Raw genomic sequence first — 22,825 nt, 5'->3', positions numbered from 1 at the left:
GTTCATAACAGCTTAGCCAGAGAGGGGAAGAAAACAGGGACAAATGCAGGAAAAACAGGATCAGCCACTGAAAAGTAGCCCGGGGAAGGTAGGGATGTGGGCTGTAGGAGGGATGTGTGTGTTGTTTTGTATATTGTGTGTGTGGCGTCTTATTTTTTGTCTGTAATGACAGCAAGTGAAAATTGGAGTGACTGGGTATGGTGTATATGATGCTTTTTCTGCAGCCATCCAGTTCTTTGTTGATGTTTGTGTTGGCAGATTGTTTAGAGAACTAAGCATGCCAATTATGATAATGCATTATAACACATACCTGATGTAGGGTGACACTTGCAGGGAGGGGAATAGTGTGCGTGTTCATGGGTTGGTGCATCTTAGTTTTTCAATGGAGAGTGCTTTGCCCTTTTGCCTGTTCTCTTCGCGGTCCCATGTTAATTTACACACAATTTTTCAATCATTGCTTTGTGTTGTAATCACTCATATTCTTGAGTCTGAATGTTTGTTTTTACTACTTGTGTGTGTATTTATGTAATGTGAATTACTGTAGCGAGTGTATGTGCATTTGTCCTATTTCCCAGGACCCACTCTGCCTGGTGCTTTCCATCGTAAACAATTATAAGTCCCATCACGCTTTGGGCTCTCACTGAAGAGCACTCTACCATGACTGGTGTGTGATCAGTGTTATCACTCTCCCTTCCTCCCCTCTCTGCTTGTCTCTCCTTTCAGGCTCACCCGGCTCTCAAAGCCTTTATGTGTGGCTCTCTCAGTGGAACATGCTCCACCCTGCTCTTCCAGCCTCTGGACCTGGTCAAGACCCGCCTGCAGACCCTTCACAGCAACATGCAGCCTGGGTGAGTAGCCTTCAGCTGGCTCAGTCAATACCTCTACAGCGTAGTCCACATACTTCCACATAGTAATCAGGTGAGGTTACGTTTGTAGTAAGTTTTCTGGCTCTAGATTACAGTCTTGTCCTAGACCATGAGACCAACTAGCATTGCATTACTCTATTGACTCGCCTCATTGACTAAGCAATATTGTAGATCTGAACATTGAGAGTCCAAAGAGTCATAAAACTCATGCTGGTTCCACATGGCCTGCATGCTAGTACCAACTCCATGTCACGTCAGCTATTTTGAAATGAAGCGTAGTTGCAAGACACTTAAAAATAACTTTTAGGTCGTTTCATAGGACAGTGTGTTAATACTGCTTTCTCTCTCTCTTATGCTCTTTCAGTTCAGCAAGAGTGGGGATGGTGACTGTGTTCTTAAGTGTTATACGGACAGAGAAGCTCATAGGACTTTGGAAGGGAGTCTCACCAGTAAGTTGGCCTCTCTTTATGATCAATAATATAAATAGAAACACATCATTGTGTTCAATCTGTGTGTTGAGTATATGACTCTGACACTATGTCTGCTCTGCTTCCTTCTCCAGTCGTTTGTGCGGACCATCCCCGGCGTAGGGATCTACTTCAGCACCTACTACTCTCTGAAGCAGCACTACTTCCTGGAGCAGGGCCCTGGGGCCATGGAGTCTGTGCTGCTGGGAGCTGGGGCCAGGACTGTGGCAGGGGTCTGCATGCTACCTGTCACTGTCATTAAGACTCGCTTTGAGGTATGTTCAGGTAGAGAGACGGAGGGGAGGGGCAGGAAGGAAAAGATAAATACTTTTCTGTATACTGTATGATTACAGTAACTACATGAGTACTGTTTAATGTGTGGGTGTTTACTGTAGTGTCTGTTGTTGTTTCAGAGTGGCAGGTATAACTARGTGAGCGTGGCAGGMGCTTTGCGCAGTGTGTGTCAAACAGAGGGACCCYGAGCTCTGTTCTCAGGGCTGACCGCCACCCTCCTCAGAGATGCTCCCTTCTCAGGCCTCTATGTCATGTTCTACAGCCAGGGCAAGAACACTCTGCCACAGGGTCAGTATCAGGACACCGGACACACACCACACTAATGCTCAACACTAGTATTTGTTTCACTAGTGAGCGATCACTTTGAAATGTCAGTATGGGGACGCCGATGACATAAACATAGAGCAGTAGTACTGGTTACACTAGTAGCCACATTTGATAACTTTGACGTATCTGTCTCAATGTGAATTGTTTGTTGTGGAGTGGAATTTATAGTGTCTCTCTGTTTCTTCCTCCCAGAGATAAGCACGTCTCCCTACGCGCCCCTGGCTAACTTCAGCTGTGGGATTCTGGCTGGAGTCCTGGCTTCCCTGGTCACCCAGCCAGCTGACGTGGTCAAAACCCACGTCCAAGTCAGCCCACATCTGTACAGGAGGACTGCAGACGCTGTGCGATACATTTACAATGTAACTATCTCTCTGGGTGTTTTATTGAATACAGCGTTGTTACTATGCTAAGGCCAATAGCACTGTTATAATATACTGACGTTGTTCTTATATGGGTCAGGCTAAACTGTTGTCTGTATGTGTTTATATGCTGACCTCTAGCCTGCACACAGTGTCACACTATGTAATAAAACATCAGGGTTGATTTATAGTAGTTGACATGTGCCATTCTTTCTCTCCGTCTCTCAGGAGCACGGGTTTCAAGGGTTCTTCCGGGGTGGGGTGCCACGTTCTCTGAGGAGGACCATGATTGCTGCCATGGCATGGACGGTGTATGAACAGATGATGGCCCGCATGGGGCTCAAGTCCTGAGGAGGGATGACAAAAAATAGGGATGACAAGAAGAAGGGATTTCAAGTCCTGAAGAGAGAGAATGAAATGAGGAACGTGTGTGGACCGAGGAAGAAAGTGAAAGTCAAGTCACCGAGGACAAACCAGGACAGTGAGGAGTGCCCTGGAAGGCACTGCTGTGTTTGTGTCTTTAAACTGCCTAGTTGTGAGAGTGTGCCAATGGACTTCTTCACTGACATACAGTATTCTGCCATAACATTATTAACACATTGCAAAGATATGATACCTCAAGGACTGGTATCCATACTTTGACAGAAAGATGGGGACTAGTAGTTTTATTAAAATGTCTGTATATTTGAATGGATTGCAATAGTTTTGCATTGCACAATATTGTCTGTCGTCATTGTATGTGAGGCTACACCAAACAAGACTTTAATTTATTTATTCTACTGGGCTACTTTCAAAATTCCATATTGCACTTTAAGTCGTAAAATATTGTTGGTCCCTAATAGCCACTGGGACTCCCAGTCACACTGACTGTTTAAGCTACTCCAGGCTTTAGATATACAGTATATCACAAAAGTGAGTACACCCCTCACATTTTTGTAATTATTTGAGTATATCTTTTCATGTGACAACACTGAAGAAAATGACGCTTTGCTACAAGTAGTGAGTGTAACAGCTTGTATAACAGTGTAAATTTGCTGTCCCCTCAAAATAACTCAACACACAGCCATTAATGTCTAAACCGCTAGCAACAAAGTGAGTACACCCCTAAGTGAAAATGTCAAAATTGGGCCCAAAGTGTCAATATTTTGTGGGGCCACATCATTTTCCAGCACTGCTTAACCCTCTTGGGCATGGAGTTCACCAGAGCTTCACAGGTTGCCACTGGAGTCCTCTTCCACTCCTCCATGACGACATCACGGAGCTGGTGGATGTTTAGAGACCTTGCACCCTCCCACCTTCCGTTTGAGATGCCCCACAGATGCTCAATAGGGTTTAGGTCTGGAGACATGCTGGACAGTCCATTCACATTTACCCTCAGCTTCTTTAGCAAGGCAGTGGTCGTCTTGGAGTATGTTTGGGGTCGTTTTCATGTTGGAATACTGCCCTGCGGCCCAGTCTCCGAAGGGAGGGGATCATGCTCTGCTTCAGCATGTCACAGTACATGTTGGCATTCATGGTTCCCTCAATGAACTGTAGATCCCCAGTGCCGGCAGTACATGCAGCCCCAGACCATGACACTCCCACCACCATGCTTGACTGGAGCAAGACACACTTGTCTTTGTACTCCTCACCTGGTTGCCGCCACACACGTTTGACACCATCTGAAACCAAATAAGTTTATCTTGGTCTCATCAGACCACAGGACATGGTTCCAGTAATCCATGTCCTTAGTCTGCTTGTCTTCAGCAAACTGTTTGCGGGATTTTTTGTGCATCATCTTTAGAAGAGGCTTCCTTCTGGGACGACAGCCATGCAGACCAATTTGATGCAGTGTACGGCGTATGGTCTGAGCACTGACAGGCTAACCCCCACCCCTTTAACCTCTGCAGCAATGCTGGCAGCACTCATACGTCTATTTCCCAAAGACAACCTCTGGATATGACGCTGAGCACGTGCACTCAACTTCTTTGGTCGAAAATGGCTAAATGGGCCCAATTGGGACAATTTCACTTAGGGGTGTACTTATTTTGTTGCCAGCGGTTTAGACATTAATGGCTGTGTGTTGAGTTATTTTGAGGGGACAGCAAATTTACACTGTTATACAAGCTGTACACTCACTACTTTACATTGTAGCAGAGTGTCATTTCTTCAGTGTTGTCACATGAAAAGAATATACTCAAATATTTACAAAAATGTGAGGGTGTACTCACTTTTGTGATATACTGTATACCCACTGTAGAATTCTACAATGTTAGGTACCTGTTTTCCCTAGACTTTAGCACAACTGTATCTGCTTGTCTTTAAATTGAAGGTAAAGAACACTAATTGCTTAACAATACTGATCCTTAGCTGGAAATGCACTTTAACCACTTCCGTAATCTAAAACCCTGGACTGTCTCATGCCGCAGTGAGTCTGCCTGCCTTCCCTTTGTGCCAAAATTGCCACTGTTCTAAGATATTATTCTGGTAGAGATGTTGTAACATATAATAAGCTTTGCTTGCTGTCCATTTGAGCTGTACAGTTGATTTGCCTTAGAAGGGTATTATAATTGTTCATGTTTTCATATTTGATATAATTTATTACTGTTTATTGTAATGGTGAATAATTATGCTGGTGTGTTGAAGAGAACATTTTACAACACAAAAAAAATTAAAAAGTAAAATTATATAAGAATACAACATGAGTCTGCTAATATTCATTATATAAGGTATTTGCTTTGTGTCTGTCATGCATCCCTTTACACCTCTTTTTCTCCCTTTTCTCTTTCCCTTTCTCTCTCCACACTCTGTGAAACAACAGAAAGTGACATGACATTAGTGCCTTGGGGAACCTTTCCACCACTGCAACCCATGCGTCCTCAGAAGGAAATTAAATGACACATGACATACTGAATCCTGGCTGAGGCGGTGGGTAGGTGGTCACTGTGAGAGAGACAGGCTGACACGAAGGCAGCTCAGCTTAGTCCAGACACATGTTCCAGCAATGCCCTACTTATATGGCCCATAAATCACATGACAGTTGGTCTCTGAGCGTTAATAAGTACACCTACAACCCAACATTGACCTCGTTATTCAAAGAGGTAATATGAAAAGCCCACACAGTACTTGGGAGCAGTGGATGTTTCTAGTACATGGGTCATTCTCAGTTTCAACATTAGTACGGCAATACCGGAGGTTGCTTTAATTTTCATTTCACCTTATACACAGCCATTATACCTACCAACAGTAATAGCAGTGCATGATGATAATATGCTTATCACAGAGCTGTCAGACATAAGACTGGGAGAAGGGGGCAGGGTTGTGACATCAAAGGGATAGTTAATGATAAGGAGAGTGAAAGGCAAGAGCCAAGCAAAAGTAAGGCATTAGGCTATACTGATCTAAACCAGTTTTCTTCTTGGCTATGTCTATATTTGATTCTTTTTTCATCTAGAAATCTTGTTGTACAATTAAACCATATTATTAGCTAAGTATGCCATATTTCGTATGTTATTAGCTAAGTATGAGTCATATTTCATTGTTTGTGCATTACATGTCTGACTCATTATGTAAAACAAACTGTTAACATATTGGAAACTTGTGTAACTTTGTGGTTATTTTTAATCATAATGACATGACACCCAGTTCCAACCCAATCAGCTATTCTCATCAGAAACCTTATATCAAGGACTGCAGTGATAGCCTGTGTCACAGTGGCCTTTGCTTTCAGAATTAGATAGGGTACACTGACATATGAAGTGAGTTTGACACAGATTAGGAGTTTATTGAGGTCGTAGATGACATATGTGTGTAAACTTGCTGTGGAGAATACATAGGTGGTTGCTACTTAATGTCCCCAGGACATTCACAGTATTAGGCAAGACTGCCTTTTCTTGTGCACCAGACGCATGGAATAATCTAAAATCCATGCTTCATCTAGATATGTTAGTGCCACTGAATGAATTTAAAATATTGGAGACTTGTTACAGAGGAGTGTAAATGTTTTTTTTAGGCTGGATCATGTTGTATTGTATTGCTGTATGTTTTAATTATGTAATGTATTGATTGTTGCTGCCTTCTTGGCCAGGTTAACATTGAAAAAGAGACTCTGGGTCTCAGTGGGCTTTTCCTGGTTATATAAATATTAAATAAAATGTAAAAAATAGATGCACCGCAAATACATTAAGATTGAGCCACTGAAAGGACTTTGAGAACACCCCATTAACTTAATTATCCTTTTTTTAAGTGGCCTATTCAATAAGTCATAAAAGTAAATTTTTTATTCACTCAGTCACATAACCCCACTTCCCGCAATAACATGTCATACCCTTCACCTGTAATTACCCCATGACCTTGACATTGGTCAAAACATTGCAATGATTTTTTCCAGCACCCATCCCAAGAGGTCCAAGCCATCTTGTCTAACACCCATTCTATCTTTGTATCTGAGGCAAGTTGGCATTTTTGCAATTTATCTCTTCTTATTTAAAAAAATTAATTTTATAACATATTGCAAAATCACTATGTACATATTGTGATACCTTCACCTGGAACTCCGTATCTCTAGCAAATAAAGTTGCAACACAGGCCACTCTAACCTGGAAGTCAACGTCTCCCCATTGTCTAATATGGTCTTTCCATCGCATTGTCTTAATATGGGCTCCTCGTCCGACCTCCAGTTACCGGTTTCACCAAACCCATACGCTGCTACTCTGTGCTGCTAGTGCGCTGGAGTGTTTGCGCCATCTAGTGAATGAAATATCCAATTAGACAGTTATATTTCCAGTCAGCGAAACAACCAATCATGTGCTTTGAAACTTGAGTATATATTTGGCGTAATTTCCCTTAGCCTTCCTCTTTGACGCACGGGGTACATATTTTGCGTAGTTTCGTGGTGAGTTTTAAGTTACATTTCACGCTTTTTTAATGTCAAACGTCACTTAAATAGACGAAGTAATCAGTGACCATGTGCAGGATGTCTCACATTAGTCTATGTAGATGTTTGAATTTGAAGGCTTTATATGACTTGAAAGCTAACACTAATATGTCGAGTAGACACGTGCCTGACATGCTGTTTAGCGCACTGTGTCCTGCAAAGTACACTAGCCAGGCCATTTAATTCTAGGCAATGGGCCACTCGCGCATAAGCGTAACGCGTAGATGGCCCTATCAACTACAATGTCTGGGACTGGAATAATTGTTTACTTTTATTATATATAATATATATCTCTTTTGACTCCTGGTTCCTCTTTTTTCCGGCACTCAAGTCAGGGAAAGTGGTCAAGATGTCTGGAAATCTAGATGTTCTTCAAATGAAGGAGGACGATGTGCTTAAGTTCTTGGCTGCAGGAACCCATCTGGGAGGAACTAACATGGACTTTCAGATGGAGCACTACACCTACAAGAGGAAGAGTGATGGTGAGTGGTTGGTGGTCCTGAACACAACTACTTGTAGTGGTATAAGCCAGTGGTCAACCCACCCTGGTTGTGGAGGGATACTGTCTATGTAGGCTGCTGTTCTGACACAAGCATGCCTGATTTGGATTTTTGGGCTGTTTCTGTATTGCACTTTGATGTCGGCTGATGTATAATGGGCTTTATAAATACATTTGATTGATATTCAAGGTCTTGATGAATAGTTGAAATGGATGTCTGTTTCAATGCTGGGCTGTAACAACTAAAGCTTCTGTCCTCTTCAGCTCACTGAACTAGAGTTGACCACTGATTGTTTCTCTCACTAGATGGAGCACATTTGGGCAGGGTAAACTGGACACAGATCTGGGTGTACTGACTGCCCCTTGTCCTCAGGTGTGTACATCATCAACCTAAGGAAGACCTGGGAGAAGCTACTGCTGGCAGCCCGTGCCATTGTTGCCATCGAGAACCCAGCTGACGTCTGCGTCATCTCCTCCAGGAACACTGGACAGGTACAGCTCCAACTGGCAGCGTAGTGGACACGGTGAATAATTAATGGAACTGAATACTTGCCTTGTGTTTACCCATCAATTAGACATGTTTCTGTATAGATGTGGCTGCATGCGTGCACACAAAGCCTTGCACTGATGTCGGTGTGCAGGTGTCGGAAGTTTGCTAGATTGAGCCCGGTTTACGTTAACAAATCAAATGAAAGGTTAGTTGTCATGTGTGCTGAATACAACTGGTTCATTAGGCCTTCGAGTGAAATGCTTGCTTAGAYGCCCTAACCAACAGTGCAATTTAAGTAAAAATGTATCTACTGTGCACCTATTTAAGGAAATAAGACAGTGAATAATAACAGTAAGGCACTGGTTTGTCGGGCTAATTAAGGTAGTATGTACATGTAGGTATAGTTAAAGTGACGATGCATATAAACTCAGCAAAAAAAGAAACGTCCTCTGTCAACTGCGTTTTTTTTCAGCGAACTTAACATGCGTAAATATTTGTATGAACATAAGATTCAACAACTGAGACATAAACTGAACAAGTTCCACAGACATGTGACAAACAGAAATGGAATAATGTGTCCCTGAACAAAGGGGGGGTCAAAATCAAAAGTAACAGTCAGTATCTGGTGTGGCCAGCAGCTGCATTAAGTACTGCAGTGCATCTCCTCCTCATGGACTGCACCAGATTTGCCAGTTCTTGCTGTGAGATGTTACCCCAGTCTTCCACCAAGGCACTTGCAAGTTCCCGGACATTTCTGGGGGGAATGGCCTTAGCCCCCAACCTCCGATCCAGGCGTGCTCAATGGGATTGAGATCCGGGCTCTTTGCTGTCCATGGCAGAACACTGACATTACTGCTCGTTCTGTGCATGATTTCCTGCAAGACAGGATGGCTGGTGGCATTGTCATGCTGGAGGGTCATGTCAGGATGAGCCTGCAGGAAGGGTACCACATGAGGGAGGAGTATGTCTTCCCTGTAACGCACAGTATTGAGATTGCCTGCAATGATGACAAGCTCAGTCCGATGATGCTGTGACACACTGCCCCAGACCATGATGGACCCTCCGCCTCAATTGATCCCGCGCTCTTTGCCAGTCCTGTCTGGTCCAGCGATGGTGGGTTTGTGCCCATAGGCGACCTTGTTGCCGGTTATGTCTGGTGAGGCCCTGCCCTACAAGACCTCAGTCCAGCCTCTCGGCCTGTTGCGGACAGTCTGAGCACTGATGGAGGGATTGTGCGTTCTTGGTGGAACTCCGGCAGTTGCCATCCTGTACCTGTCCCACAGGTGTGATGTACCGATCCTGTGCAGGTGTTACACGTGGTCTGCCACTGCGAGGACGATCAGCTGTCCGTCCTGTCTCCCTGTAGCGCTGTCTTAGGTGTCTCACAGTACGGACATTGCAATTTATTGCCCTGGCCACATCTGCAGTCCTCATGCCTCCTTGCAGCATGCTTAATGCATGTTCACGCAAGGACCCTGGGCATCTTTCTTTTGGTGTTTTTCAGAGTCAGTAGAATGGCCTCTTTATAGTATCCTAAGTTTTCATAACTGTAGCCTTAATTGCCTAACGTCTGTAAACTGTTAGTGTCTTAATGAATGTTCCACAGGTGCATGTTCATTAATTGTTTATGGTTCATTGAACAAGCATGGGAAACAGTGTTTAAACCCTTTACAATGAAGATCTGTGAAGTAATTTGGATTTTATGAATTCTTTGAAAGACAGGGTCCTGAAAAATCCCTTTTTCTTTTTTGATGAGTTTATGATAAACAGAGTAGTGTAAGGGTGGGTGGCGGGACACAATGCAGATAGTCCTGTTAGCCAATGTGCGGGGGCACCGGTTAGTTGGGCTAATTGAGGTAGTATGTACATGTAGGTATGGTTAGTGACTATGCATATATGATAAACAGAGAGTAGCAGCAATGTAAAAGAGGGGTTTGGCGGGGTGGCACACAATTCAAATAGTCCGGGTAGCCATTTGATTACCTGTTCAGGAATCTTATGGCTTGGGGGTAAAAAGCTGTTGAGAAGCCTTTTGGTCCTAGACTTTGCGCTCCGGTACCGCTTGCCATGCGGTAGTAGAGGGAACAGTCTGACTGGGGTGGGTGGGGTCTTTGACAATTTTTTAGGGCCTTCCTCTGACACCACCTGGTATAGTTGTCCTGGAAGGCAGGAAGCTTGGCCCCAGTGATGTACTGGGCCGTACGCACTACCCTCTGTAGTGCCTTTTGGTCGGAGGCTGAGCAGTTACCGTACCAGGCAGTGATGCAACCAGTCAGGATGCTCTCGATGTAACATTGGTAGGGCTTCCGCACAATGATTTTCATTTGATAGTTACCTGAGCCACATCAATTCTGCATGCTGTCTCGTGCCACTTGCCTTTAGATTCCAAGGGCAGTGATGGGTGTTACACATGCTTTCTGCAGCTTGGTCGCTAATAACCTTTCATATACATTTTTGTAGAGAGCTGTGCTGAAGTTTGCCTCGGCCACTGGTGCCACCACCTTCCACGGTCGTTTCACCCCCGGAACCTTCACCAATCAGATCCAGGCTGCCTTCAGGGAGCCACGCCTCCTAATTGTAACAGACCCTCGTGCTGATCACCAGCCCCTGACTGAAGCCTCTTACGTCAACATCCCCACCATTGCCCTGTGCAACACTGACTCCCCACTCAGATATGTCGACATCGCCATCCCCTGCAACAACAAGGTTAGACTGCTTTGCCCTCATACACTTAACACCTACGTGAGTTTCCTGGTTGTTTGACTTGCACACCGTTAGAGCCCGGCGCAGTCCTGTCAGTGCGGTGCTGGGTGTAGGATGTGTGCTATAGAAACGCAGTGCCTCTTTTCTCCCCTTGCTCCATCCGTGTGTAAGAGGGAGGGGGAATTAGGTATAGGCCATGCTACATATTTCCGTAAAAGACCGGTGTTCTAGTCTCATTGGTGTAGTTGGTCATGGTCTGAACTGTGCTCCAGGGTCACCACTCTGTGGGTCTGATGTGGTGGATGCTGTCCAGGGAGGTGCTGAGGATGCGGGGCACCATCTCCAGGGAGCACCCCTGGGAGGTCATGCCTGATCTCTATTTCTACAGGGACCCTGAGGAGGTAAGAAGCATGCCTTTTAGACACATACTTAAACCATTATACACCAAATTTACTGGTAGGGCAAGTCTGCCTTATTTCTCAACAGTAATGGATCTTGTATGTTCTGTTTGCGTTGTTAGCCTGACACTCATTGTTTTCCCTGGCAGATTGAGAGGGAGGAACAGGCTGAGGCTGAGAAAGCTATTGGAAAGGAGGAGTTCCAGGGAGAGTGGACTGCTCCAGCAGTTGAGTTCACCCAGCCTGAAGTGGCTGACTGGTCTGAGGGAGTGGCTGTGCCCTCAGTCCCCATCCAGCAGTTCTCTGCAGGTAAGGAAAGTGAAGATGTGGTTTCTGGTTCCACTATGCTGAGACTTGGTTTTAGATTCTTGACTGATGCACTAGGCAGCATTTTCAAAATCTAATTGAGTTGGATGTATATGACTCTTGGTACGTCAGAACCTATCAAATGTGTTTGTCTGAAAGGTCTCATGTTTAGGTGTAATCCTAATTGAGTGTCCGCTTGTCTTTCAGCTGCTGCTCTTGCCAAGCCAGCTGCTGAGGGGTTCACTGGTGAGTTGTGAGCTTAACATCAGCCTCCCTCTAATTGATGCGCCATAATTGTCATCAGTCGGATTGATTGTTTAACCTGCCCAAATATACCGAAATTAGTGGTTGTTGGTCATGTATTTGCACATCTTTAACGTTTTCTCTCTTGCAGAGGACTGGAGTTCCCAGCCAGCCACTGAGGATTGGTCAGCTGCCCCTATTGTCCAGGCCTCTGAATGGGGTGGGGAGACTGCTGCTTGGTCCTAAGCAATGGTGGCCTAATGTTTGACAGTACACTAAATTGCTTTTTTGGTATACAAACTGACCCCTGACAATTTAAACACTACAGTGTAGTAGGCAAGTGACCATAACGGCAATACTACATTAATATTAACAACTGTTATGCTTACATTTCACATTGAAAGAACTTACTGACATTTAATAAGACTGTTGCTATATGTTGAGCCCTCTTAATGCTGACAAAAGGGGTAAAGCTCTTTAATTACACTGTTGGGTGATTCAGAAACTTTGGGTACTTTGGCCCTGCAAACTTTCAGAAATTAAAACCTTCTGAAACGCCATTTACCAGTTGTCTATGATTTGTCTAGAAATAATATCCCAATGGCTGTAATTGTACTATTCAGGAATTTATTTTTCTCAGACAGCTGTAGACAAATGTAATTTCCATAATGTCGTAAAACATCAATAATAGTTGCAAATTAAATACAATTTAAAATAAATACTTATACATTTGTACATAAACTTGTGTGTATTAAGTGGTTATTAAGGTTTTCATAACTCAACTTGCCTTTGTGACAGCTGAAAACAATGACAAATAAGATATTTCCGCCCAACATTTGAACTTATTTCCCGATCTAAAACAAATCCTACTCAATTACATCATATGGGTGAGGTGGAGATGACATGTAAAATATATTTTTTWATCAACTGTTAAACATGACAAAGTTGGACTCAAAGGAGCTGATGGGCCATGCTCAACGAAGTAGGCCAGTGTTTTTGAGAGATGGGCCCAGATTGCAGAGGGGTCATTCGCATAGAAGAGCTCAGTGAGCAAAGTGAAATGCCTGGATTTCATTGAATTTACACAGGTAATTCTCTGCAAAGTCAATATGCACGATCGCCTCTTTCTGCAGTTGGTCTTTTAATTCTCTTGAGTATTGGTGTCAAATGTTGTACATGTTTCCCCAACTTCTCTTTTCAATCCTTTGGTCAAGTTCTCCAGTAGTCTGCAGTGAGCCACACCTTTTCTTTTACTGACAAATGTACAGGGACATCCATGTTTCTCTTCTTATTTTTGCTTTGTTTTCCACTCAAACACCATGTCTTCTCACCAGTATCAAAGGCAGATGTTTTCAGCTCTTTTGGTTGGAAAAGGGAGCACTGTGTACATGCACTCTTCAGGTTCTCACAGCACAAAGACTCAAGCTGCAGCTGATCACTGTGATATTGTAGTTTTCCACCATGAACTGGAGGTTGGTGTGGGTTTAGCAGAGACGTGTCCCTATCGACTGTTGGCTTGACAACCCAAAAGGAAGTATTTTGCAGAATTCATAGGACATTTTAATCTCTGAATATTTCCTCTTAAAATTGTGATTAAGGTTCTGAATTGTGCCATTCAAGAAGTGCTTCTGCTTGTTTGTCTTGTTCCTTGTGTGTCCTCTTTCCATGTTGATCTACTGTTATCACGTTCATAGATTCTAGTGATTTTTCTCTTCTGTGGCTGTTCTGATTCTGTTACATTGCTTTCTCCTGGAGTATTGAAGACTTGTTGGCCTGTTTTCATTTGCCCTCATTGCTTTTGCTGAAAATCCAAATTCTCTGTTTGCAGCTTTTACTAGGCCATATTTTTCAGGATGTTGCCTGTGAGCATTTTTGAAGCCACTTGTTTGTCCTTGGCACTGCGCATGTTTTAATACTTTTGCTTTAACTGCAATAGTGTTTCAGACAATGAAGGGGTGTTAGGGGCATGTATTTTGCCCTCTGGCTGCAAGTCATCTGGTGACTAAGGTGGTGTGTTGCCTGATGGGTAGGTCTCCAGTGCAACTTGTCTTTAACATCTGCTATTCTGTTGGTTGCATTTCCATTGCCTTCTCTTGCTGCTTTGTTCTCGCTTTTGTAAGCTCAGATTTCCCTTTTTTCTTTCAGCATCTGTCTTTTTGCAGATGTTTCTGGTATTGTATAGGATTTTTTTTGTCTGTGACCTCTGCTGGTTTGTGGCATCTTCTAAAAACAAAAATACTTACGTTTTCAACTTTTGCACATCTTGGAGCCTTTAGATTAAATGAATTTGAAATATGATTAAATAAGCCTAAAGTAAAACTAATTTCCAAAACATTGTCATGCAAAACATTGTCAAAAATCATACAATGTGATTTTCTGGATTTTTGTTTTAGATTCCGTCTCTCACAGTTGAAGTGTACCTATGATAAAAATTACAGACCTCTACATGCTTTGTAAGTAGGAAAATCGACAGTGTCAAATACTTGTTTTCCACACTGTATATTGTCTTATCTGAGCGCTGTTACTGTGCTTTCGTAACGACAATTTCCACTGGCCATGGTAAGTGTTTGCTTTACTGAATGCAGCTACGCTAACGTAACGTTCGCTAACATTAACGTACTGTTTTTATTTTATTTCACCTTTATTTAACCAGGTAGGCAATTGAGATCAGGTTCTCAATTACAACTGCGACCTGGCCAAGATAAAGCAAAGCAGTACGACACAAACAACACAGTTACACATGGAATAAACAAACATGCAGTCAATAACACAATAGAAAAGTCTATATACAGTGTGTGCAAATGAGGTAAGATAAGGGAGGCAAGGCAATAAATAGGCCATAGTGGCGAAATAATTACAATTAAACACGAGTGATATATGTGCAGAAGATTAATGTGCAAATAGAGATACTGGGGTGCAAAGTTCAAACAAATAACAGTATGGGGATGAGGTAGTTGGATGGGTTATTTACAGATGGGCTATGTACAGGTGCAGTGATCTGTGAGCTTCTCTGACAGCTGGTGCTTAAATTTAGAGGGAGATATGAGGCTTCATTGATTTTTTTTTTTTTTCAATTCGTTCCAGTCATTGGCAGCAGAGAACTGGAAGGATAGGCGGCCAAAGGATGAATTGGCTTTGGGGGTGACCAGTGAAATATACCTGCTGGAGCGCGTGTTACGGGTGCTGCTATGGTGACCAGTGAGCTGAGATAAGGCGTGGCTTTATCTAGCGAAGACTTATAGATGACCTGGAGCCAGTGGGTTTGGCGATGAATATGAAGCGAGAGCCAGCCAACGAGAGCATACAGGTCGCAGTGGTGGGTAGTATATGGGTCTTTGGTGACAAAACGGATGGCACTGTGATAGACTGCATCCAATTTGCTGAGTAGAGTATTGGAGATTATTTTGTAAATGACATCGCCTAAATCAAGGATTGACAGGATAGTCAGTTTTACGAGGGTATGTTTGGCAGCATGAGTGAAGGATGCTTTGTTGCGAAATAGGAAGCTGAATCTAGATTTAATTTTGGATTGGAGATACTTAATGTGAGTCTGGAAGGGGAGTTTACAGTCTAACCAGACACCTAGGTATTTCCACATATTCTAAGTCAGAACCGTCCAGAGTAGTGATGCTGGACGGGCGGGCAGGTGCGGGCAGCGATTGGTTGAAGAGCATGCATTTAGTTTTACTTGCATTTAAGAGCAGTTGGAGGCCACAGAAGGAGTGTTGTATGGCAGTGAAGCTCGTCTGGAGGTTAGTTAACACAGTGTCCAGAGAAGGGACAGAAGTATACCAAATGGTGTCATCTGCGTAGAGGTGGATCAGAGAATCACCAGCAGCAAGAGCGACAGCATTGATGTATACAGAGAAAAGAGTCGGCCCGAGAATTGAACCCTGTGGCACCCCCATAGAGACTGCCACAGATCCGGACAACAGGCCCTCCGATTTGACACACTGAACTCTATCTGAGAAGTAGTTGGTGAACCAGGCGAGGCAGTCATTTGAGAAACCAAGGCTGTTGAGTCTGCCGATAAGAATGTGGTGATTGACAGAGTCGAAAGCCTTGGCCAGGTCGATGAATACAGCTGCACAGTATTGTCTCTTATCGATGGCGGTTATGATATCGTTTAGGACCTTGAGCATGGCTGAGGTGCACCCATGACCAGCTCGGAAACCAGATTGCATAGCGGAGAAGGTACGGCGGGATTCGAAATGGTCGGTGATCTGTTTGTTAACTTGACTTCGAAGACCTTAGAAAGGCAGGGTAGGATAGATATAGGTCTGTAACAGTTTGGGTCTAGAGTGTCTCTCCCTTTGAAGAGGAGGATGACTGTGGTAGCTTTCCAATCTTTGGAGATCTCAGACGATATGAAAGAGAGGTTGAACAGGCTAGTAATAGGGGTTGCAACAATTGTGGCGGATAATTTTAGAGAGTGTCCAGATTGTCTAGCCCGGCTGATTTGTAGCGGTCCAGATTTTGCCGCTCTTTCAGAACATCGGCTATCTGGATTTGGGTGAAGGAGAAATGGGGGAGGCTTGGGCAAGTTGCTGTGGGGGGTGCAGGGCTGTTGACCGGGGTAGGGGTAGCCAGGTGGAAGACATGGCCAGCCGTAGAAAAATGCTTATTGAAATTCTCAATTATCGTGGATATATCGGTGGTGACAGTGTTTCCTAGCCTCAGTGCAGTGGGCAGCTCGGAGGAGGTGCTCTTATTCTCCATGGACTTTAGTGTCCCAGAACGTTTTGGAGTTTGTGCTACAGGATGCACATTTCTGTTTGAAAAAGCTAGCCTTTGCTTTCCTAACTGCCTGTGTATATTGGTTCCTAACTTCCCTGAAAATGTGCATATCGTGGGGGCTATTGGATGCTAATGCAGTACGCCACAGGATGTTTTTGTCCTGGTCAAGGGCAGTTAGGTCTGAGTTGTATCAAGGGCTTTATCTGTTCCTGGTTCCATTTTTTTTGAATGGGGCATGCTTATTTAAGATGGTGAAGAAAGCACTTTTAAAGAACAACCAGGCATCCTCTACTGACAGAATMAGGTCAATATCCTTCCAGGATACCCGGGCCAGGTCGATTAGAAAGGCCTGCTCGCTGAAGTGTTTTAGGGAGCGTTTGACAGTGATGAGGGGTGGTCGTTTGACCGCGGACCCATTACGGACGCAGGCAATAAGGCAGTGATCGCTGAGATCCTCGTTGAAGACAGCAGAGGTATATTTGGAGGGCAGGTTGGTTAGGATGATATCTATGAGGGTGCCCGTGTTTATGGATTTGGGGTTGTACCTGGTAGGTTCATTGATAATTTGTGTGAGATTGAGGGCATCTAGCTTAGATTGTAGGACGGCCGGGGTGTTAGGAATGTCCCAGTTAGCTAGCTAGCTATTGAACCTTTGCTTAGTAATCTATGCAATTTAGCATTAATGTTAGGTTAGCTACCACACGAAGAAGTCTGTAAACATTGCTGTGCTGGATGATTATTATATATTTTTGTTGTTGTTGCAGAAATCTAACTTTACCTAGCACGCCAGCCTGGTCTCATAGACTAGACCGTAACATATGTAACAGTACACTTAAATCCAGGATACTGAAATTAGTATGTCATGTTTGGTATGGTTACAAGACAGATGGTTACTTAGGTTGTATGGTTACATAGTGTATGTTTAGCAAATTCGTAACATATCATACGATATGGGCGATGGACATCCACAAATTAATACATTTCATACGAAACAGATCATGCTAAATCTGATTTACATAGAGAATAATACAAAATGCTTTGAGACCAGGTTGCAGCCCAGCCACAGGTTTGAGACAAGTAACTAGTTGGATGGGCCCTTAGTAATTGTGGCTGACTCTGTTGTGGACAGCACCGGCTGTGGAGTTCTATATAATTATAATTTTCATATTCATTCTCTCAGATTCTTTCCAGAGTAAAGCCAGCAGCTGTTGGTGGGGAGATCCCAGTAAATAAGAAGATAAAAGAAAAAAAGTCACCGCTTGTGGAGGACTTCCTAATTCAAAGAGATTATCTGGGGGCCATTACGTTGTTGGAGGTAAATGCCACTCTGGCTGCATGCCTCCTGAAGTGTGACATATAGGTTTATAGAGCTGTTATATCTTTGAACAATGCAGTGCTTACATTACTGTCTGCGAAATAAGATGCTCATCCTATCAATATGGTTGAATTTGCTCAGTTTCAGCGCAATGTTGGCGAGCGAGGAGAGGATGCAGACCTGTGGTTGGCCTACTGTGCTTTCCACCTTGGTGACTATAAGAGAGCCATGGAGGTTTGAAAACCTTTATTGAATTCAGTAACATTGGTTTGGATGTGTGAAAGTATTTTCCTGTTTTTGATTGTGTGAGACATGAACTAATACCTATGTGTCTATTCCTTCCTCAGGAATACAAGGCCCTGACAGACAAACCAGACTGCCGCCCGGATGTGTGGGTCTACCTGGCCAGTACTCTCTTCTTCCTGGGGCTTTACAAAGAAGCAGAGGAGGCTTCACGCAAGGGTACCTCATCCACCGTGTTCCCCATTCTCACATTTTGTTGCTTTATTACAAAAGGTGATATGGAAAATTAAAGACCTTTTCTCCCTGACCTTARGTGCTTCCTCTACCTCTTTCAGCCSCTAAATGCCAGCTGCAGAATRGACTACTGTTCCARTTGGCTCACAAGGTCAGCTTTCYCCCTTATCMCTKACTCATTCATTCAGTGCTATGGTACCAAACAACTTAAATAACATAATTAATTATATTATACCTTTATTTCTGGTCTATTTCTTTTTTTCTCTCCCAGTTCAATGATGAGAAGCAGCTGATGGGTTTCCACCAGGAGTTGGAGGATGTGACAGAGGACCAGCTCAGCCTGGCCTCCATCCACTACATGCGCTCCCACTACCAGGAGGCCATCGACATCTACAAACGCATCCTGCTGCAGAACAGGTGACAGGCAACAGAATGCACCACAGAGTGACAGAGACACCGGGCAACACTCCAAATGTAATCCTGACACATATGGGAGTAGCGGCACAGACTATGAGATGAGGAGAGGGGGAGTTAGAGAGGGAGTGAGAGTGATAGTTTCCCTGTGTTGAGGCAGAGAGAAGATAACGGAGACTGGAGAGGAGGATAGTGACTGCTTGTGCAGGTGAGAGGGTGGGAAAGAGAGATTCATTGTACCTACTGTGAGTCGGCGGAGCTCATGCTCTGTTCATACTGTGTCTGCTGCAGAGACTTCCTGGCCCTGAATGTGTATGTGGCTCTGTGTGCTACTACAAGCTGGACTACTACGATGTGTACCAGGAGGTGCTGGCTGTTCTCTGGTGTTCAGGTGGTGTTTCGTAGCGGGGAGGGGGCCTTGCAAGTGCTGCCTGCACTAATTGATGTCATTACTGAGGCTCGTCTCAATCTGGTCATCTACTACCTCAGAGAAGGTGGGCCGCCACTTTTATTACTGACTAGCCAATCTAATGATAACTGATTGATAACTAAGTGTGTTTTTTTTACTGTTAATATATGGATAGTAATTGTATTTGTCTATCTCTCTCAGATGATGTCCAGGAGTCCTACCAGCTCATCAAAGACTTAGAACCCACCACACCACAGGTTCATTCCTCTATTTCCATTCACCATTTCCAGATTTCTCTCCCTCCCTTTTTATTTTTTCAACCCGCCTATCATTCGTCTCCTGCCTCTCAGCTATTTTAGGGTCCAGTAATCTTACCCTCTCTTCCCTGCTCTCCCTTTTCCTCTTCCTCCTTCTACAAGGATAGTGTAGTTTGCAGTGTAGTTCTACGTTTGCAGGGTAGTCATTTGTGGTAGGCGTTTGTGTATTAACCTCCCCCTTTCTCTCTCTCACTCTCTTTCTCAGGTTCAGGGCAGTGTTAGTCTTAATGTACATCAGCGTACAGTAAGCTCTCTCTCGCCATCTRCCCCTCTTTCCCTATCCTCCTCCTCTCTTTGCCAGGGTTAGTGCAGCCATAAACTCAATGGATTGTGGTGTTTGGTAAGTGCATATGTGCTGTAACCTCTCCCTGCCTTTTTTTCAGGAGTACATCTTGAAGGGGGTTGTGAATGCTGCACTCGGGCAGGAGATGGGGTCGGTGAGTACCAGAGATACATTTAGATACTACACTGAAAAAATATATAAGCGCAACATGTAAGGTGTTGTTCCCTTGTTTCATTGAGCTTTCTGTGCACAAATTTGTTTACATCTTAGTGAGCATTTCTCCTTTGCCAAGATAATCCATCTACCTGACAGGTGTGGCATATCAAGAAGCTGATTCATTTAAACAGCATGATCAATGACACAGGTGCACCTTGTGCTGGGGACAAAAAAAGGCCACTTTAAAATGTGCAGTTTTGTCACACAATACAATGCCATACATGTCTCAAGTTTTGAGGGAGCGTGCAATTGGCATGCTGACTGCAGAAATGTCCACGAGTTGTTGCCAGAGAATTGAATGATGATTTCTCTATCATAAACTGCCGCCAACGTCGTTTTAGAGAATTTGGCAGTACGTCCAACTGGCCTCACAACTGCAGACCACGTGAATGGCGTCATGTGGGCGAATGGTTTGCTGATGTCAACGTTGTGAAGAYTGCCCCATGGTGGCGGTGGGATTATGGTAAGGGCAGGCATAAGCTACGGACGACGAACACAATTGCATTTTATCGATGGTAATTTGAATGCACAGAGAGGCCCATTGTCGTACCATTCATCGGCCTCCATCACCTAATGTTTCAGCATGATAATGCACAGCCCCATGTCGTAAGTATCTGTGCACAATCCCTGGAAGCTGAAAATGTCCCAGTTCTCCCATGGCCTGCATAGTCACCAGACATGTCACCCATTGAGTATGTTTGGGTTGCTCTGAATTGATGTGTAGGACAGCGTGTTCCAGTTCCCACCAATATCCAGCAACTTCGCATAGCCATTGAAGATGAGTGAGAACATTCCACAGGCCACAATCAACAGCCTGATCAACTCTATGCGAACGAGATGTGTTGTGCTGCATGAGGCAAATAGTGGTCACACCAGATAATGACTGGTTTTCTGATCCATGTCCCAACCTTTTTTTGAAGGTACCTGTGACCAACGGATGCATATCTGTATTGCCAGTCATGTGAATTCCATAGATTAGTACCTAATGCATTTACTTCAATTGACAGATTTCCTTATATGAACTGTAACTCAGTAAAATCTTTGAAATTGTTGGGTTTTATATTTTTGTTCAGTGTAAATATATAACTATAGATTCATGTACAGTATATATATATAGTTCTGCCTTGATACCCACCTGATTTTGTTTGTGTGACATTATCATGTAATTTTTCCATTACAGAGAGATCATCTCTCTGAGCAATCTCTGACGTTTGCTCAGCAGTTTTTCCAGCTGGTTGGTGGCTCAGCTAGCGAATGTGGTGAGTGCTCCTTCAGATATTTAAAATACTGACTAGAATTACATTTTCGTACTGCACTAATTCAATGGTAAATGTGTTTTTACACTGGTGCTTTCTTTAACAATTCCTTTCCCTGTGTCTTAGACACCATCCCTGGCAGACAGTGCATGGCTTCTTGTTTCTTTCTGCTCAGGCAGTTTGAGGATGTGCTCATCTACCTCAACTCTGTCAAGGTAAGCACAGCATAATACCCTGACACATATTTGTGTCCACATAGAATATTGATGTTTGAAATATACTTAAGTATCAAATGTAATTGGTAAAAAAATACTTACGTAGTAAAAGTAGAAGTATAAAGAATTTCAAATTCCTAATATTAAGCAAAGCAGATGCACACTTTTTCTAATTTTTTATTTATTTACAGACACTCCAACACTCCAATTGAGTCCGCCAGATCAGAGGCAGTAGGCATGACCAGGGATGTTCTATTGATAAGTATATGATTTAAAAATGTAACGAGTACTTTTGGGTGTCAGAGAAAATGTATGGAGTAAAAAGTACATCATGTTCTTTAGGAATGTAGTAAAGTAAAAGTAGTCAAAAATACCCCAAAAAACTACTTAAGTAGTGTTTTTACTTAAGTACTTTACACCACTGATTTGCACCATGTGTAACTCTTCTCTCATCTCATCTACAGATGGGCCAGTTCTACTACTCAGCAAAGGCATTTGATGTCTTGGAGAGATTGGACCCCAACCCTGAATACTGTGAGGGCAAAGGGGAGCCTGTGTGGGTATATTTCAGCTAATTTTGGCCAGCAGAGAACCCAGGTAGGTACCATGTCTACCGTAGCAATCTATTGGATTGATATAGGATCATGAATGTCACCACTTTGTATAGCGTTAAAATAATCTGTCCTCAGCTCAGTGACCTACACATTTTTTGACATGATGGGCTGTATTTTGCATTGCTGAAGTCTAACAATGTGAGTGTTTATGTTACCATAATGTGCTCAATTGTGTGTATTTTACAGGGAGGCTTTGAGGGAGTGCTGCCCTTGCTGAAGCACACTGGGAATCCTCAGGTGGAATACATTCTGAAGAAATGGGCCAAGGACAACAGGGTTTCTCTGTGATGTTATCATTCCGTACTTAAGAATGCATAGCCTATATGAAGAAAAGGGTCATTTGGGCAAACTGACAGTCAAATGCAAAAATTCACCAAAAGTGCAAGTTTGTTCATTATACATTCATCTCTTTCCTGTTTGTTATTTTGTTAGTACAATGTATTGGTGTCGTTTTTTTTTGCACATTTATTCTGTACATATTTGCCTATGTGAATAAATATTTAAATCTTATACCACATCTGTGCTTTTACTATCTCTGGCCTTGACATAACGTTTTAGAGCACATAAAGACCCGTGCTTATCATGCATACAGAAATATAAAACAGGAGAAATTGTTGGTTTCAATGCATATTTTCTAATGAAGGGTAGTCCTGTGTTGTTTGTTAGTGCGTTCAGTCCAGGGAAAAGTGTTCAAAAGGAACCTCG

The 22,825-nt window shown here is 43.4% G+C and overlaps 1 protein-coding gene, 2 long non-coding RNA genes and 2 pseudogenes across 3 annotated transcripts; all 5 read left to right on the top strand.

Annotated features, from left to right (window-relative positions):
* Positions 1–117: 117 nt before the first annotated feature.
* Positions 118–3,003, top strand: LOC112081335 (mitochondrial glycine transporter B-like; annotated as a pseudogene).
* A 4,098-nt stretch (positions 3,004–7,101) lies between these two features.
* LOC111981963 (small ribosomal subunit protein uS2) lies at positions 7,102–12,502 on the top strand. Its single transcript, XM_024013467.2, has 8 exons — positions 7,102–7,186; positions 7,560–7,710; positions 8,101–8,219; positions 10,678–10,923; positions 11,193–11,321; positions 11,468–11,627; positions 11,832–11,870; positions 12,019–12,502. Exons 2-8 carry the CDS (start codon positions 7,578–7,580, stop codon positions 12,111–12,113), a joined length of 921 nt encoding a protein of 306 aa, XP_023869235.1. The 5' UTR covers positions 7,102–7,186; positions 7,560–7,577; the 3' UTR covers positions 12,114–12,502.
* Positions 12,503–17,790: 5,288 nt separating this feature from the next.
* Positions 17,791–18,375, top strand: LOC139022530 (uncharacterized). The gene is made up of 3 exons (XR_011473721.1): positions 17,791–17,919; positions 18,061–18,153; positions 18,267–18,375. It is a non-coding gene; the product is annotated as an uncharacterized lncRNA (long non-coding RNA).
* Positions 18,376–18,504: 129 nt separating this feature from the next.
* LOC112081358 (intraflagellar transport protein 56-like) lies at positions 18,505–20,804 on the top strand (annotated as a pseudogene).
* A 410-nt stretch (positions 20,805–21,214) lies between these two features.
* Positions 21,215–22,564, top strand: LOC112067783 (uncharacterized). Its single transcript, XR_002896481.2, has 4 exons — positions 21,215–21,294; positions 21,418–21,506; positions 21,698–22,103; positions 22,307–22,564. It is a non-coding gene; the product is annotated as an uncharacterized lncRNA (long non-coding RNA).
* The last annotated feature ends 261 nt before the right edge of the window (positions 22,565–22,825 follow it).

Source organism: Salvelinus sp. IW2-2015, linkage group LG20 (genome assembly GCF_002910315.2).
Source record: "Salvelinus sp. IW2-2015 linkage group LG20, ASM291031v2, whole genome shotgun sequence".
Lineage (NCBI taxonomy): Eukaryota > Metazoa > Chordata > Actinopteri > Salmoniformes > Salmonidae > Salvelinus > Salvelinus sp. IW2-2015.
This window is presented reverse-complemented; position numbering and strand designations above follow the sequence as displayed.